The sequence below is a fragment of the Pangasianodon hypophthalmus genome, chromosome 15 (genome assembly GCF_027358585.1).
Source record: "Pangasianodon hypophthalmus isolate fPanHyp1 chromosome 15, fPanHyp1.pri, whole genome shotgun sequence".
Lineage (NCBI taxonomy): Eukaryota > Metazoa > Chordata > Actinopteri > Siluriformes > Pangasiidae > Pangasianodon > Pangasianodon hypophthalmus.
This window is the reverse complement of record NC_069724.1, coordinates 2,850,001-2,865,294: the sequence shown is the minus strand read 5'-3', so window position 1 is coordinate 2,865,294 and position 15,294 is coordinate 2,850,001. Positions and strand designations below refer to the sequence as shown.

Below are 15,294 nucleotides of genomic sequence, written 5' to 3'. Positions count from 1 at the left end.
TTACAATTCTGGTATCACTAGAACAAGAAGTTCGTAAGCAACCATGTTAAGGGGAATTGAGAATACCTGGAGGTTTCAAAGGTTTGGCTCCTGGTAGACTATCACCTATTCCACCTGCACAAGAACACATCCAACCACACCTTATAAGATTGCCCTGAACACACATAACCAGATTTTTAATTTTTTTTAACAAAATGATTAGCTGTGTATAGCTGTGTGTGGTGTAATTTGCTATATAATTCACTTTGTATTGATGTTTTGCAAAACTGTTCGCTGTGCAAACCTTTTGCCATCGTCACATTTCTGACACTTAATGGTAAAAGCTCTGCTGTTTACATAACATGACAGATAACACTGTTACTATAATTTCACTATATTTATTGTTATTGTCTATCACAATAACAATGACACTATCAGAAATATTTATGTTCTCAAATGAATACTCTTACAGCTAAATTAATACAATCACCTGCGCTTGGTTTTTGCGATTTTCCACCAACACCGATACCGACACCAATACCGATACCAACACCAGCACCTTGTGAAAAAATCGATCAACTTTTAAAACAGACTTTTGTTTAAATTGATACAGGTTGTCCATGGTTAGTTTATGAGTAGTTTTGTTAAGGTGATTTTTCTAAGGTGTAGCTGAATCAAGTTAAATCAAGTTATAATAATGTTTCAAAGCTGTCAGCTTAACAGCAGCTAAAATATTTAGTTAGTTTTTTGTTTTATTTCCATTTTAGATCAGTTGTTTAGGTGCTAGTGGAATACGTTTTACAATTTGTTACAAAGAATAGCAGCTGAAATGAATTAATGGGGTATCGCTTCTGTTTTTTATGCAGTAAACTGGTTAAAAAGATAAAACATTTCTTTCTTGCCTAAATTTTATTATTGTTTGACATTCATTTACATTTAGCCTCCTTGAGTCTTCTCTGAACCTAGAGAAGACTCAAGGAGGCTAAAGTCAGGTTTGTCTTTGTATTAGCATGGCATATTAGTAGAACCATGCAGCAATGCAGACCCACTCCATTCTTAGGCAGGCTTCTTTGTACGCCATGAGAATTAGTAAAGGGTTGTTACTCCATTAAGTTTCAACAGTTACTAATTACAGTACCTGCTCCTGCCTCAGCTGTTGGGCTTGGGGATTTAACAGATCCAACACCAATACCAATACCGAGACCTGTTCCAGAGCCACCAATACCAATACCAATGCCAATACCTCTGGCAACATTTACACTAGTGCTGCCACCAAAACCAAGACCAATCCCCAAACCAAATCCTGATAAAGAGACCAAAAGGTAATGTGATTTGAGTTAAATATTTAATTTTTACTGGAGTTTTTGACTGTACTGAAAAAGCAGTACATACCACCTGATGGCTGACCTTGACCAACACCACCTGGAAACAAGTTGGTAAAAAAGTTGTGATATCTTGTAATAACTGCTTTGATTATCTTACGAAAAATTAATGTAAAATGGAGTGTAGAACTGCATGCATTTCATTCACTGTATCTCCAGAGGGAGACACAGGAACATCTGAGGTTTTTTCCCACTCCTACTCACCAACTCTTGTTCCAGCTATTAAAACACAAGGAAAAACATAAAATTAATATATAAAGAAAACATATACTTGTACAGAGTCAAGATAACAAAAATATTTAATGTTTACCTGAGTCTCTATATCATTAGAAAAAGTGCAATTATTTTATGATTATTTTAAAAAAGCAATTCCAACACGTACCACTGGGTTGAACTACTCCACCACCAGCTGCAGAGAAATGTTTTACACACAAGGATTACTTTATGTGATTGCACTTAAAATATTTTTGAGCCATCAAGTGTGATAATATCATTAACTTTTCCCTTTTTTTAGATGAAAGAAAGCCTTACTTTCTGGTATCTGCCCTCCTGTTCCACCCGAAAAGAAAAATAAAGAAACAGAAAAAAGTGAGAATGAGAAAATATTGATTATAATTATGATTATTAACAAAGGTTCTATAACATACCTGGAACTGAACCAGCTACATCTGAAATATGGAAAAACAGAAGAAAATCAATACATGATTATACTCTATCTATCTATCTATCTATCTAACAGTCACAATATGATAATAGGTAACTGTCTCTGGTATCATATAAAGTTCTTCCAATGTAAGCATGGGGATAAATTATTACAAGACTACTATAACTTATAAACAGATTCTTTTTTTGCATGTGAGCAATTATCAATGAAAACTAGTCATGAATGAGGACAATGATGTGTTAAACATCCGAATTCAAAGTAATACCTGGTTTACCGCCAGCTAGGATGGGAATTCCTGTCCCAGTAACTCCATCAAGTCCATCCCCATCAATAGGACCACCACTAACTCCTTTAATTAAAAAAAAAAGTCACCTACACAGCTTCATATGGAAATCCAAAATTTAAATATGACTAGAAAACACAAGCTGCTTTCAAACCTCACAATATAAGAATATCTTAAATTTTAAGATTTACCTTCACCTGGACCACCACCAATAGAATTTCCAGATCCCTCTATTACTCCACCTGGTTCCCCTGCGTAGTTGAATTGAGGCATTTCAAATCAAGTTTATATTGGGTATAAGAAGAAAGTTGTTAGAAAAGACACTGGGAAAAAAACACTTACCCAACCTAGGGGCCTTAGTAGCACCTGTGTTCAAAATAAAGACAAATTTATTAAATTCGTAAAGAGCCAGTTGGGCTGAAGTCACAATTGAACTTGATATTTCACACACATGAGACCTCTAACAAGCACCAAAACTACCCTGGATGACAGCAAGTTTGTTACTAACCTGGTCCTTCTGTAGTGTCATTACCAGTCGTAACAGCTGATCCATCAGGATTTAGGAGAAAAAACAGTAAAGAAAGAGTTACAGCATTCTGGATATCATTGTATTATTTCTGTCTTGCTTCTTGCAATTCCTTTCTTACTTACTAACTTTCTTACTTAATTACTTTCTTACTTCATTTCTTTCCTACTCATGTACTTACTTACTTTCATACTTTGATATTTTCTTTCTTTCTTTCTCTCTTACTGACTTACTTACTTACAAACATTCTTTCTTGCTTGCTTACTTACTTTCTTTCTTATTTATGTACTTACTTTCTTACTTACTTTATTCCTTCCTTCCTTACTTTCTTTCATTAAACATATTACCTTCATCAACTCCTGTTTTGGTTCTCTGATCTGTCGATTCTGTTGGTATACTGCCTGGAACTCCTGTTCCTCCTATTACTCCTTCTATGACTCCTGGAACTCCTAGGGTCAGATTTAGAACATATTCCTAGTTGGTTTCCTGGTCAGTCAATAAAATGGAGTAAGTCGATCAACCCGACAAACAGGAGGGAACACCAACGCACCATATTTGCCTGTCTTGCTTCCAGTGACTGGTACCCCTCCTGGTCCACCAACAGTGCCTGAAAATATAACAATTTGTCAAAATACAACCCTTTATTAATTGTCTAACATTCTTCCAATGGTTGATCATCACCTGCACCAGTTGCAATTCCAGTCTCTATTCCTGTGGTTGTGGTTCCAGCTCCAACAACACCAGGTACTGACCCTGCTCCACCTAACACAGTCCCAGTTCCACCACTAGGTTGACCTATTAAGATGGTGAGTTATAATTAATAGTTCAGTTAGCAGAGATAAATTAATTCAATAAGACTGTATCCCTGTAATCATTCCTTTAAACCGGATTAGAGGTCCTGTCAAAAGGGGTTCCTACCATATTTTGATGGCTTTCCCCCTGGTCCATACCCTGCACATTGTAATAGAGAAGAAACAGAGAAAAACATTATAAAAACATGAACACCATCACTATTGATTTGTTAACAGAAACTTGCCTCCATAGCTTCCAAGACCTGTGCCTGGTCCACTTCCAGGAACTCCACCAAGAGCAGATCCAGAGCCAAGAGCACCTCCAAAGCCCCCAGGCACTGCTCAGTGGGTCAAAAGAAAAATGCCACCTAGATTAAACAGTTACCTTTATAACAGTGCTAACATGCTACATTTGCTCTGCTACATTATCCTGAATTCACAACACATTTTTATTTAATCCCTTTGAAAAAAATAAATTGTAGTATTCATATTGGGCAAAGTGTGAAAGATGTCACTGCATTTTTAAGAAGACTTGGTTACTTAGAAACCTTACATTTACATTTACATCATTTGCCTGATGCTTTTATCCAAAGCAACTTACAGTTGAGACAGGATAGAAATGAACAGTTGATGTGTAATGAGAAAAGACTACTTAAGATATTTTCTTATTCGTAGGAAAGTAATTATGTGTATTACTTCTACTTTTACATCATTATTTTTCATTAACAGTAGTTTTGTTTCACTGAGGGGTTTGGATTCTATACCCATCTCTGATTGTTTTCAACATAAGCATGTTTTAGAGAGAACAAAATGTGGAAACTGGAAGATGTTTTGCTCACCAGCCTGTCCAGTGCTCGCTACTCCTCCTGTTCCAGTGCCAAGTACTGCTCCTGCTCCTAATTGTCCTGTTGCCCCAGGTATACCCAAGGAGGAATAAAACAGTAAGTTTTTTGGACTGCTCTAACAGAATGTTCCAACATTTGTGAACTTGTAACGCTATTCTTAATGCTATTTTCTAGCACTGAAAAGTGGAACTTGAGTAAAGAATCTGAAATATACTCATCACCAAACCATGCCTCAAAAAATAATTCTTTCATGCAAATCTCTAAATTGTTCAGTAAAAACAACATCAGTGTACATGAATGCAAAATTTCCTTAAGTTCTTAAGTTGCTCAAGTATACTAAACATGGTCAGTCTCACCACCATTTCAGTTCAGTTCATTTGAAAAAATGTATTTTCAGAAGCGTACCATATTTAGCAGCTTTCGAACCTGGTCCATATCCTATAAGAAACAAAACATGTTACCTTCAATAGAAAATGTCTGCAGAAACAATTAAGGTTAAACCAATTAAACTGTTCTGGTGAAGCCTTTTCAAGCTTGCAATTACCTCCAGCACCTGTAGGCCCTCCTCTGACTCCTGTTCCTCCAGGTACGCTGCCTGCTCCAAGTCCATATCCAGCCCCAGGACTCAGTCCAGTGCCCTGGCCATATCCACCAACAGGTCCAGCTCCAGGTCCAAATCCATGAGCAGGACCTGTGCCTATTCCAAATGGTCCTACACCAGATGAAGCAACATGCCCAGCCTGACCTGCACATTGGATTTACAAAACATTCGCAATGCAAACTAGTATAATGTGCTTATAATAATTTAAGAATAATAAAATAAGTTTACCCACCATATTTAAGTGCCTTTGATCCACTTGGATATGCTACAATTAGGACACAAGATACAAACAATATATGAAATTGCCAGTCTAATAAATGAGAATGTTATATGTGAATAACAATTGATGCTTTACCTCCAGTACCTGGACCATAGCCCCTAGGTACTCCACCAGGACCATATCCCCCAGGTACTCCACCAGGTCCATATCCCCCAGGTACTCCACCAGGACCATATCCCCCAGGTACTCCACCAGGTCCATAGCCTCCAGCTGGTACACCTCCAGGTCCTACTCCACCTCCTGGTGCCACTCCAGCACCAAGACCACCAGCTGGTACTCCTGGTCCTAATCCACCACCAAGTACCCCTCCTAATCCTCCAGGCAATCCTGTTCCAGGAGTCCCACCTGTTCCACTTGGGAATCCTTTTTTTGCAGCAATAGATCAAATGTGCATTACATTTTCAACAAGAGGATTCAGTTAGATGATTCTAACTAGATTTACATGTAATTTAATGTGCCTTACCATATTTGCGAGCTTTGGTTCCAGCATATCCTGAAAAGATTGTGATGCAAAAATACAGCACATAGAACACAAAGATTGGGATTACATATTTATAACATTTACAAAACAAAGTAAATGTTTATGGATATTTATAACATTTACAAAACAAAGTAAATGTTTGTGGACATTTTAATGTTTTTCATGATCCTAAACTGAGGAACAATGACTTAATTTTGACTTCTCTTGGGTGCTATTATTATATGTTTTGCATGCTATCCAGACGCATTTTCATTTACATTTATAGCATTTGGCAGACACCCTTTTCCAGAAGCTTTGAAGTCTCTATCAATAAGTACAGCCTCCTACTGGTTCACTAGGTCAGAGACTAAGAGTACTATCAGTCTAACGAGCCTACTATCAGATGCAAAATTTAGACTGCAATCCCACAAGCACTGAGGAGTCCCTCAACTCAGCATTTTCTAGATCTATGTATCCATATAGAAATATGCTTTAACAATATATTGTGCATATGTAGAAAAACAGCTATGCAACAATATATTTTTTATAATTGTTAGAATGAATGTCCAGCATACTGAAATATTTCAACATATTCTCATTTACCTCCGGGTCCAAGACTGCCACCAGGTACTCCTCCAGGTCCAAAGCCAACCCCTGGCACACTTCCAGGTCCAAGGCCACCGCCTGCCACACCTCCAGGACCAAGGCCACCACCAGGTACACCACCAGGTCCAAGGCCACTTCCAGGCTGACTTCCAGCTCCGCCAATTCCACCTACTGTCCCTCCTGGTACAACTCCGGAACCAGGTCCTCCTAGGGCACCACCAGCACCTCCTGTCATACCTAAAATAGGAATAGAAAGTTAATTATAATAATTAATAATATTGATTATTATAATTATTAGTAAATAATTATATTTAATAATTATTTTTAATAATTTATAAAAATATATCAACTTTACTAAATTAAATGCCTTACCATATTTTCGAGCTTTTGCATCAGTTCCATAACCTGTGGAATTTTAATCAGAAAATAAAGTTGTTAGATGCCACTCCTAATCTATAACCTTTTCTATAGTAAGTTATACCTCATCTCCATCTACTCCACCCACTGTGAAGGAGTACATGTACATTCTATTGACTGTTTCCATTATAGCACTTACAAAACTTTGTAGTATGTGCTAATATATAAGACATAACAGTTGAAATTTAAAAAAATCACAAATTAAAATAGTAAATTGAATAGTTATTTAAATATAACATGAAGTAATACCCCCAGTTCCAGTAGCAGGTCTGAGCCCTCCACCAGGCAGCCCTCCAACACCTCCAGGTACACCACCAGTTCCTCCAACTCCCCCAGCAGGCAAGAGAGCAGCTCCAAGTCCACTGCCAACTAGACCACCAGTCCCAGGTCCCCCTGGTAACCCCCCTGGTAATCCTCCTGGAAGTCCTCCTGGCAATCCTCCAGCACCTAAAGTCCCACCAGGACCTCCAAGCTGAGCTACACAACAAAATAATAGTAGAAAAAAAGTTTTTCTACTGGAAAAATTTCTTGTAGTGAAAGTAAGGGCTAAAATAAAAATGTTACGTATCACTGATTAAATAAGCATTGTGCTTTAATCCTATAAATAATAAACTAACCATAAATGGATACATGTGCATTATTAATATAACTCTTACCATATTTTCGTGCTTTGGCCCCAGCATATCCTGAAATTTGTAAAAGAAAACATGTCCCATTATTCAGAAGCAAAAATAATCCATTTCAATATTCACATTTCATTTAACAAGTTACCTCCAGGACCAACTCCAACACCAGAGCGAGGAAGTCCACCAACTCCAAGTCCAGAGCCAGGAAGTCCACCAGCTCCAAGTCCAGATCCAGGAAGTCCACCAGCTCCAAGTCCAGAGCCAGGAAGTCCACCAGCTCCAAGTCCAGAGCCAGGAAGTCCACCAGCTCCAAGTCCAGAGCCAGGAAGCCCACCAGCTCCAAGTCCAGAGCCAGGAAGCCCACCAGCTCCAAGTCCAGAGCCTGGAAGTCCAGAGCCAGGAAGCCCACCAGTCCCAAGTCCTCCTGGCAATCCTCCAGCACCTAAAGCCCCACCAGGACCTCCAAGCTGAGCTACAGAAACATCGATAGTAGAAACAATACGTGAAAATTTTATTGAACAAGCTTGTAAATTTCCTTGTGGCTCAAGTGAAATTAAGGACTTCAGTAAATGCATTAGGGATTATTGGTTAAAAAATAAGCACTATGCTTTAGAAGGTGTGAATATGACCATCTTGACTTTTGGACATTACATTTAATCATTACAGAATGTACATGGATCCATGTACATTATTAATGTGACTTTTACCATATTTTCGCGCTTTGGCTCCAGCATATCCTGAAATTTGTAAAAGAAAACTTGTATCACTACTCTGAAACAAAATAATATATTTTAGTATATGTAATGCAACAATATTCACATTTCATTTAACAAATTACCTCCAGGACCAACTCCAACACCAGAGCCAGGAAGTCCACCAGCTCCAAGTCCAGATCCAGGAAGCCCACCAGCTCCAAGTCCAGAGCCAGGAAGTCCACCAGCTCCAAGTCCAGATCCAGGAAGCCCACCAGCTCCAAGTCCAGAGCCAGGAAGCCCACCAGCTCCAAGTCCAGAGCCAGGAAGTCCACCAGCTCCAAGTCCAGAGCCAGGAAGTCCAGAGCCAGGAAGCCCACCAGTTCCAAGTCCTCCTGGCAATCCTCCAGCACCTAAAGCCCCACCAGGACCTCCAAGCTGAGCTACAGAAACATCGATAGTAGAAACAATACATGAAAATTTTATTAAACAACCTTGTAAATTTCCTTGTGGCTCAAGTGAAATTAAGGACTTCAGTAAAGGAGTTAGGGATTACTGGTTAAATAAGCACTATGTTTTAAAAGGTGTGAATATGACCATCTTGACTTTTGGACATTACATTTAATCATTACAGAAGGTACAAGGATTCATGTACATTATTAACGTGACTTTTACCATATTTTCGTGCTTTGGCTCCAGCATATCCTGAAATTTGTAAAAGAAAACTTGTATCACTACTCTTAAACAAAATAATATATTTTAGTATATATAATGCAACAATATTCACATTTCATTTAACAAGTTACCTCCAGGACCAACTCCAACACCAGAGCCAGGAAGACCACCAGCTCCAAGTCCAGAGCCAGGAAGTCCACCAGCTCCAAGTCTAGAGCCAGGAAGTCCACCAGCTCCAAGTCCAGATCCAGGAAGCCCACCAGCTCCAAGTCCAGAGCCAGGAAGTCCACCAGCTCCAAGTCCAGAGCCAGGAAGTCCACCAGCTCCAAGTCCAGAGCCAGGAAGTCCAGAGCCAGGAAGCCCACCAGCTCCAAGTCCTCCTGGCAATCCTCCAGCACCTAAAGCCCCACCAGGACCTCCAAGCTGAGCTACAGAAACATCGATAGTAGAAACAATACATGAAAATTTTATTAAACAACCTTGTAAATTTCCTTGTGGCTCAAGTGAAATTAAGGACTTCAGTAAAGGCGTTAGGGATTACTGGTTAAATAAGCAATATGCTTTAAAAGGTGTGAATATGACCATCTTGACTTTTGGACATTACATTTAATCATTACAGAAGGTACAAGGATTCATGTACATTATTAACGTGACTTTTACCATATTTTCGTGCTTTGGCTCCAGCATATCCTGAAATTTGTAAAAGAAAACAGGTATCACTACTCTTAAACAAAATAATATATTTTAGTATATATAATGCAACAATATTCACATTTCATTTAACAAGTTACCTCCAGGACCAACTCCAACACCAGAGCCAGGAAGACCACCAGCTCCAAGTCCAGAGCCAGGAAGTCCACCAGCTCCAAGTCTAGAGCCAGGAAGTCCACCAGCTCCAAGTCCAGATCCAGGAAGCCCACCAGCTCCAAGTCCAGAGCCAGGAAGTCCACCAGCTCCAAGTCCAGAGCCAGGAAGTCCACCAGCTCCAAGTCCAGAGCCAGGAAGTCCACCAGCTCCAAGTCCAGAGCCAGGAAGTCCAGAGCCAGGAAGCCCACCAGTTCCAAGTCCTCCTGGCAATCCTCCAGCACCTAAAGCCCCACCAGGACCTCCAAGCTGAGCTACAGAAACATTGATAGTAGAAACAATACATGAAAATTTTATTGAACAACCTTGTAAATTTCCTTGTGGCTCAAGTGAAATTAAGGACTTCAGTAAAGGCGTTAGGGATTACTGGTTAAATAAGCAATATGCTTTAAAAGGTGTGAATATGACCATCTTGACTTTTGAACATTAAATTTAATCATTACAGAAGGTACAAGGATTCATGTACATTATTAATGTGACTTTTACCATATTTTCGTGCTTTGGCTCCAGCATAACCTGAAATTTGTAAAAAAAAAAAATATGTATCACTACTCTGAAACAAAATAATATATTTTAGTATATATAATGCAACAATATTCACATTTCATTTAGCAAGTTACCTCCAGGACCAACTCCAACACCAGAGCCAGGAAGACCACCAGCTCCAAGTCCAGATCCAGGAAGCCCACCAGCTCCAAGTCCAGAGCCAGGAAACCCACCAGCTCCAAGTCCAGAGCCAGGAAGCCCACCAGCTCCAAGTCCAGAGCCAGGAAGTCCACCAGCTCCAAGTCCAGAGCCTGGAAGTCCACCAGCTCCAAGTCCAGAGCCAGGAAGCCCACCAGCTCCAAGTCCAGAGCCAGGAAGTCCAGAGCCAGGAAGCCCACCAGTTCCAAGTCCTCCTGGCAATCCTCCAGCACCTAAAGCCCCACCAGGACCTCCAAGCTGAGCTACAGAAACATCGATAGTAGAAACAATACATGAAAATTTTATTAAACAACCTTGTAAATTTCCTTATGGCTCAAGTGAAATTAAGGACTTCAGTAAATGCGTTAGGGATTAATGGTTAAATAAGCACTATGCTTTAAAAGGTGTGAATATGACCACCTTGATTTTTGGACATTACATTTAATCATTACAGAAGGTACAAGGATTCATGTACATTATTAATGTGACTTTTACCATATTTTCGTGCTTTGGCTCCAGCATAACCTGAAATTTGTAAAAAAAAAAAAAATGTATCACTACTCTTAAACAAAATAATATATTTTAGTATATATAATGCAACAATATTCACATTTCATTTAACAAGTTACCTCCAGGACCAACTCCAACACCAGAGCCAGGAAGACCACCAGCTCCAAGTCCAGAGCCTGGAAGACCACCAGCTCCAAGTCCAGAGCCAGGAAGTCCACTAGTTCCAAGTCCAGATCCAGGAAGTCCACCAGCTCCAAGTCCAGATCCAGGAAGCCCACCAGCTCCAAGTCCAGAGCCAGGAAGTCCACCAGCTCCAAGTCCAGAGCCAGGAAGTCTACCAGCTCCAAGACCAGAGCCAGGAAGTCCAGAGCCAGGAAGCCCACCAGTTCCAAGTCCTCCTGGCAATCCTCCAGCACCTAAAGCCCCACCAGGACCTCCAAGCTGAGCTACAGAAACATCGATAGTAGAAACAATACATGTAAATTTCCTTGTGGCTCAAGTGAAATTAAGGACTTCAGTAAATGCGTTAGGGATTACTGGTTAAATAAGCACTATGCTTTAAAAGGTGTGAATATGACCATCTTGACTTTTGAACATTAAATTTAATCATTACAGAAGGTACAAGGATTCATGTACATTATTAATGTGACTTTTACCATATTTTCGTGCTTTGGCTCCAGCATATCCTGAAATTTGTAAAAAAAAAAAAAAATGTATCACTACTCTGAAACAAAATAATATATTTTAGTATATATAATGCAGCAATATTCACATTTCATTTAGCAAGTTACCTCCAGGACCAACTCCAACACCAGAGCCAGGAAGACCACCAGCTCCAAGACCAGAGCCAGGAAGTCCACCAGCTCCAAGTCCAGAGCCAGGAAGTCCACCAGCTCCAAGTCCAGATCCAGGAAGCCCACCAGCTCCAAGTCCAGAGCCTGGAAGTCCACCAGCTCCAAGTCCAGAGCCAGGAAGCCCACCAGCTCCAAGTCCAGAGCCAGGAAGTCCACCAGCTCCAAGTCCAGAGCCAGGAAGTCCAGAGCCAGGAAGCCCACCAGTTCCAAGTCCTCCTGGCAATCCTCCAGCACCTAAAGCCCCACCAGGACCTCCAAGCTGAGCTACAGAAACATCGATAGTAGAAACAATACATGAAAATTTTATTGAACAACCTTGTAAATTTCCTTGTGGCTCAAGTGAAATTAAGGACTTCAGTAAATGCGTTAGGGATTATTGGTTAAATAAGCACTATGCTTTAAAAGATGTGAATATGACCATCTTGACTTTTGGACATTAAATTTAATCATTACAGAAGGTACAAGGATTCATGTACATTATTAATGTGACTTTTACCATATTTTCGTGCTTTGGCTCCAGCATATCCTGAAATTTGTAAAAAAAAAAAAAAAAAAAAAAATGTATCACTACTCTGAAACAAAATAATATATTTTAGTATATATAATGCAACAATATTCACATTTCATTTAACAAGTTACCTCCAGGACCACCAGCTCCAAGTCCAGAGCCAGGAAGTCCACCAGCTCCAAGTCCAGAGCCAGGAAGTCCACCAACTCCAAGTCCAGAGCCAGGAAGCCCACCAGCTCCAAGACCAGAGCCTGGAAGTCCACCAGCTCCAAGTCCAGAGCCAGGAAGCCCACCAGCTCCAAGTCCAGAGCCTGGAAGTCCAGAGCCAGGAAGCCCACCAGTTCCAAGTCCTCCTGGCAATCCTCCAGCACCTAAAGCCCCACCAGGACCTCCAAGCTGAGCTACAGAAACATCGATAGTAGAAACAATACATGAAAATTTTATTAAACAACCTTGTAAATTTCCTTATGGCTCAAGTGAAATTAAGGACTTCAGTAAATGCGTTAGGGATTATTGGTTAAATAAGCACTATGCTTTAAAAGGTGTGAATATGACCATCTTGACTTTTGGACATTACATTTAATCATTACAGAAGGTACAAGGATTCATGTACATTATTAATGTGACTTTTACCATATTTTCGTGCTTTGGCTCCAGCATAACCTGAAATTTGTAAAAGAAAACTTGTATCACTACTCTGAGACAAAATTAATATATTTTAGTATATGTAATGCAACAATATTCACATTTCATTTAACAAGTTACCTCCAGGACCAACTCCAACACCAGAGCCAGGAAGACCACCAGCTCCAAGTCCAGAGCCAGGAAGTCCACCAGCTCCAAGTCCAGAGCCAGGAAGCCCACCAGCTCCAAGTCCAGAGCCAGGAAGTCCACCAGCTCCAAGTCCAGAGCCAGGAAGTCCACCAGCTCCAAGACCAGAGCCAGGAAGTCCACCAGCTCCAAGTCCAGAGCCAGGGAGTGTACCAGTTCCAAGTCCAGAGCCAGGAAGCCCACCAGTCCCAAGTCCTCCTGGCAATCCTCCAGCACCTAAAGCCCCACCAGGACCTCCAAGCTGAGCTACAGAACAAAATGATAGTAAAAACAATGCATGAAACATATTAGACAATGTTGTAAAGTTACTGGGCTCAAGTGAAATCAAGGGCTTATATAAAAATGATAAGGATTATTGGTTAAATTGGCATTATGCTTAAAATGGTATGAATATGACCACATTACAGACACTATTCTGTAATTCACAGTATTCACATGCATTATTAATGTGACTTTTACCATATTTTCGTGCTTTGGCTCCAGCATATCCTGAAATTTGTAAAAGAAAACATCTCATTACTCAGAAACAAAAACAACCTATTTTAATATATATAATGCAACAATATTCACATTTCATTTAGAAGTTACCTCCAGGACCAACTCCAACACCAGAGCCAGGAAGCCCACCAGCTCCAAGTCCAGAGCCAGGAAGTCCACCAGCTCCAAGTCCAGAGCCAGGAAGTCCGCCAGCTCCAAGACCAGAGCCAGGAAGTCCACCAGCTCCAAGACCAGAGCCAGGGAGTGTACCAGTTCCAAGTCCAGAGCCAGGAAGCCCACCAGTCCCAAGTCCTCCTGGCAATCCTCCAGCACCTAAAGCCCCACCAGGACCTCCAAGCTGAGCTACAGAACAAAATGATAGTAAAAACAATGCATGAAACATATTAGACAATGTTGTAAAGTTACTGGGCTCAAGTGAAATCAAGGGCTTATATAAAAATGATAAGGATTATTGGTTATATTGGCATTACGCTTTAAATGGTATGAATATGACCACATTACAGACACTATTCTGTAATTCACAGTATTCACATGCATTATTAATGTGACTTTTACCATATTTTCGTGCTTTGGCTCCAGCATATCCTGAAATTTGTAAAAGAAAACATCTCATTACTCAGAAACCAAAACAACCTATTTTAATATATATAATGCAACAATATTCACATTTCATTTAGAAGTTACCTCCAGGACCAACTCCAACACCAGAGCCAGGAAGTCCACCAATTCCAAGTCCAGAGCTTGGAAGTCCACCAGCTCCAATACCAGAGCCAGGAAGTCCACCACCTCCAAGACCAGGCCCAGGAAGTGCACCAGTTCCCACACCAGACCCAGGAAGTCCACCAGCTCCAAGACCAGACCCAGGGAGTCCACCAGCTCCAAGACCAGAGCCAGGAAGTCCACCAGTTCCTAGACCAGAGCCTGGAAGTCCACCAATTCCAACTCCAGATCCGGGAACAGCACCAGCACCAAGCCCACCAGTTCCAAGTCCAGGTAGTCCACCCACACCAATGCCTGAGGCTTAAAAATATAATAACTCTATTGTAAAATAAGTTCAGTGAAATGTCTAGTAAAGAACATCTTTAAAAAATGTCTTCATCTTTTAATAAACAATATCCACTTAGGAATTGGCATTAAAATACTTTCACCTCATCTGCAGCTTTGATTTTGGACTTTAGGCAAATTTTGAGTTTGGGCTTTCGTGGAAAATTATCCACCATATTACTCATATATACGTAATTTTTATATTTTCCTTACCATACTTCCGTGCTTTGGCTCCTGCTCCTGGTGAGGGTAAAAACAAGACATTCAATATCACAGACAAGAGTACTTCAAGACAATGTCTGACATCATGAAATCAAACAACAAGTACCCTTAGCTTACCTCCCGGATAGGTACCAATACCACTGGGATACAAGCCTCCAGGGCCACCAAAACCAGGTATACCACCTGCTCCAGGTATAGCACCAGCACCAGGTACACCACCTGCTCCAGGTACACCACCTGCTCCAGGACCAACACCAAAGCCAGGTACACCACCTGCTCCAGGCACAGCACCAGGTACAGCACCAGGTACACCTCCTGCTCCAGGTACAGCTCCAGCACCAGGTACAACACCAGGTACACCTCCTGCTCCAGGTACAGCACCAGCACTAGGTACAGCACCAGGTACACCTCCTGCTCCAGGCACAGCACCAGCACCAGGTACAGCACCAGGT

At 40.7% G+C, this 15,294-nt stretch overlaps 1 protein-coding gene across 2 annotated transcripts in view; it reads right to left on the bottom strand.

Moving 5' to 3' along the window:
- elnb (elastin b) overlaps positions 1 to 15,294 on the bottom strand; it is a 32,255-nt gene that overhangs the window by 8,181 nt on the left and 8,780 nt on the right. The window contains exons 18-66 of one of the 2 annotated variants that reach the window (XM_053240283.1): positions 14,960 to 15,294; positions 14,834 to 14,860; positions 14,261 to 14,596; positions 14,132 to 14,161; positions 13,667 to 13,918; positions 13,538 to 13,567; positions 13,013 to 13,324; positions 12,881 to 12,910; positions 12,379 to 12,648; positions 12,236 to 12,265; positions 11,677 to 12,003; positions 11,542 to 11,571; positions 11,005 to 11,331; positions 10,871 to 10,900; positions 10,312 to 10,638; positions 10,178 to 10,207; positions 9,619 to 9,945; positions 9,488 to 9,517; positions 8,959 to 9,255; positions 8,828 to 8,857; positions 8,299 to 8,595; positions 8,168 to 8,197; positions 7,606 to 7,932; positions 7,491 to 7,520; positions 7,084 to 7,311; positions 6,790 to 6,822; positions 6,415 to 6,654; positions 5,815 to 5,844; positions 5,427 to 5,714; positions 5,304 to 5,336; positions 5,015 to 5,215; positions 4,876 to 4,908; positions 4,465 to 4,530; positions 3,871 to 3,963; positions 3,753 to 3,785; positions 3,516 to 3,629; positions 3,385 to 3,441; positions 3,182 to 3,283; positions 2,817 to 2,852; positions 2,651 to 2,674; positions 2,500 to 2,559; positions 2,291 to 2,374; positions 2,009 to 2,029; positions 1,893 to 1,910; positions 1,744 to 1,770; positions 1,566 to 1,580; positions 1,372 to 1,401; positions 470 to 538; positions 67 to 114 (exon numbers count right to left, since the gene is read on the bottom strand). The exon at positions 14,960 to 15,294 is cut by the window's right edge and continues 211 nt beyond it. In XM_053240283.1, the coding sequence (XP_053096258.1) occupies positions 67 to 114; positions 470 to 538; positions 1,372 to 1,401; positions 1,566 to 1,580; positions 1,744 to 1,770; positions 1,893 to 1,910; positions 2,009 to 2,029; positions 2,291 to 2,374; positions 2,500 to 2,559; positions 2,651 to 2,674; positions 2,817 to 2,852; positions 3,182 to 3,283; positions 3,385 to 3,441; positions 3,516 to 3,629; positions 3,753 to 3,785; positions 3,871 to 3,963; positions 4,465 to 4,530; positions 4,876 to 4,908; positions 5,015 to 5,215; positions 5,304 to 5,336; positions 5,427 to 5,714; positions 5,815 to 5,844; positions 6,415 to 6,654; positions 6,790 to 6,822; positions 7,084 to 7,311; positions 7,491 to 7,520; positions 7,606 to 7,932; positions 8,168 to 8,197; positions 8,299 to 8,595; positions 8,828 to 8,857; positions 8,959 to 9,255; positions 9,488 to 9,517; positions 9,619 to 9,945; positions 10,178 to 10,207; positions 10,312 to 10,638; positions 10,871 to 10,900; positions 11,005 to 11,331; positions 11,542 to 11,571; positions 11,677 to 12,003; positions 12,236 to 12,265; positions 12,379 to 12,648; positions 12,881 to 12,910; positions 13,013 to 13,324; positions 13,538 to 13,567; positions 13,667 to 13,918; positions 14,132 to 14,161; positions 14,261 to 14,596; positions 14,834 to 14,860; positions 14,960 to 15,294 (6,074 nt within the window). The remainder of the gene's footprint in view (positions 1 to 66; positions 115 to 469; positions 539 to 1,371; positions 1,402 to 1,565; positions 1,581 to 1,743; positions 1,771 to 1,892; positions 1,911 to 2,008; positions 2,030 to 2,290; positions 2,375 to 2,499; positions 2,560 to 2,650; positions 2,675 to 2,816; positions 2,853 to 3,181; positions 3,284 to 3,384; positions 3,442 to 3,515; positions 3,630 to 3,752; positions 3,786 to 3,870; positions 3,964 to 4,464; positions 4,531 to 4,875; positions 4,909 to 5,014; positions 5,216 to 5,303; positions 5,337 to 5,426; positions 5,715 to 5,814; positions 5,845 to 6,414; positions 6,655 to 6,789; positions 6,823 to 7,083; positions 7,312 to 7,490; positions 7,521 to 7,605; positions 7,933 to 8,167; positions 8,198 to 8,298; positions 8,596 to 8,827; positions 8,858 to 8,958; positions 9,256 to 9,487; positions 9,518 to 9,618; positions 9,946 to 10,177; positions 10,208 to 10,311; positions 10,639 to 10,870; positions 10,901 to 11,004; positions 11,332 to 11,541; positions 11,572 to 11,676; positions 12,004 to 12,235; positions 12,266 to 12,378; positions 12,649 to 12,880; positions 12,911 to 13,012; positions 13,325 to 13,537; positions 13,568 to 13,666; positions 13,919 to 14,131; positions 14,162 to 14,260; positions 14,597 to 14,833; positions 14,861 to 14,959) is intronic. The other variant, XM_053240284.1, reaches the window with a different exon arrangement.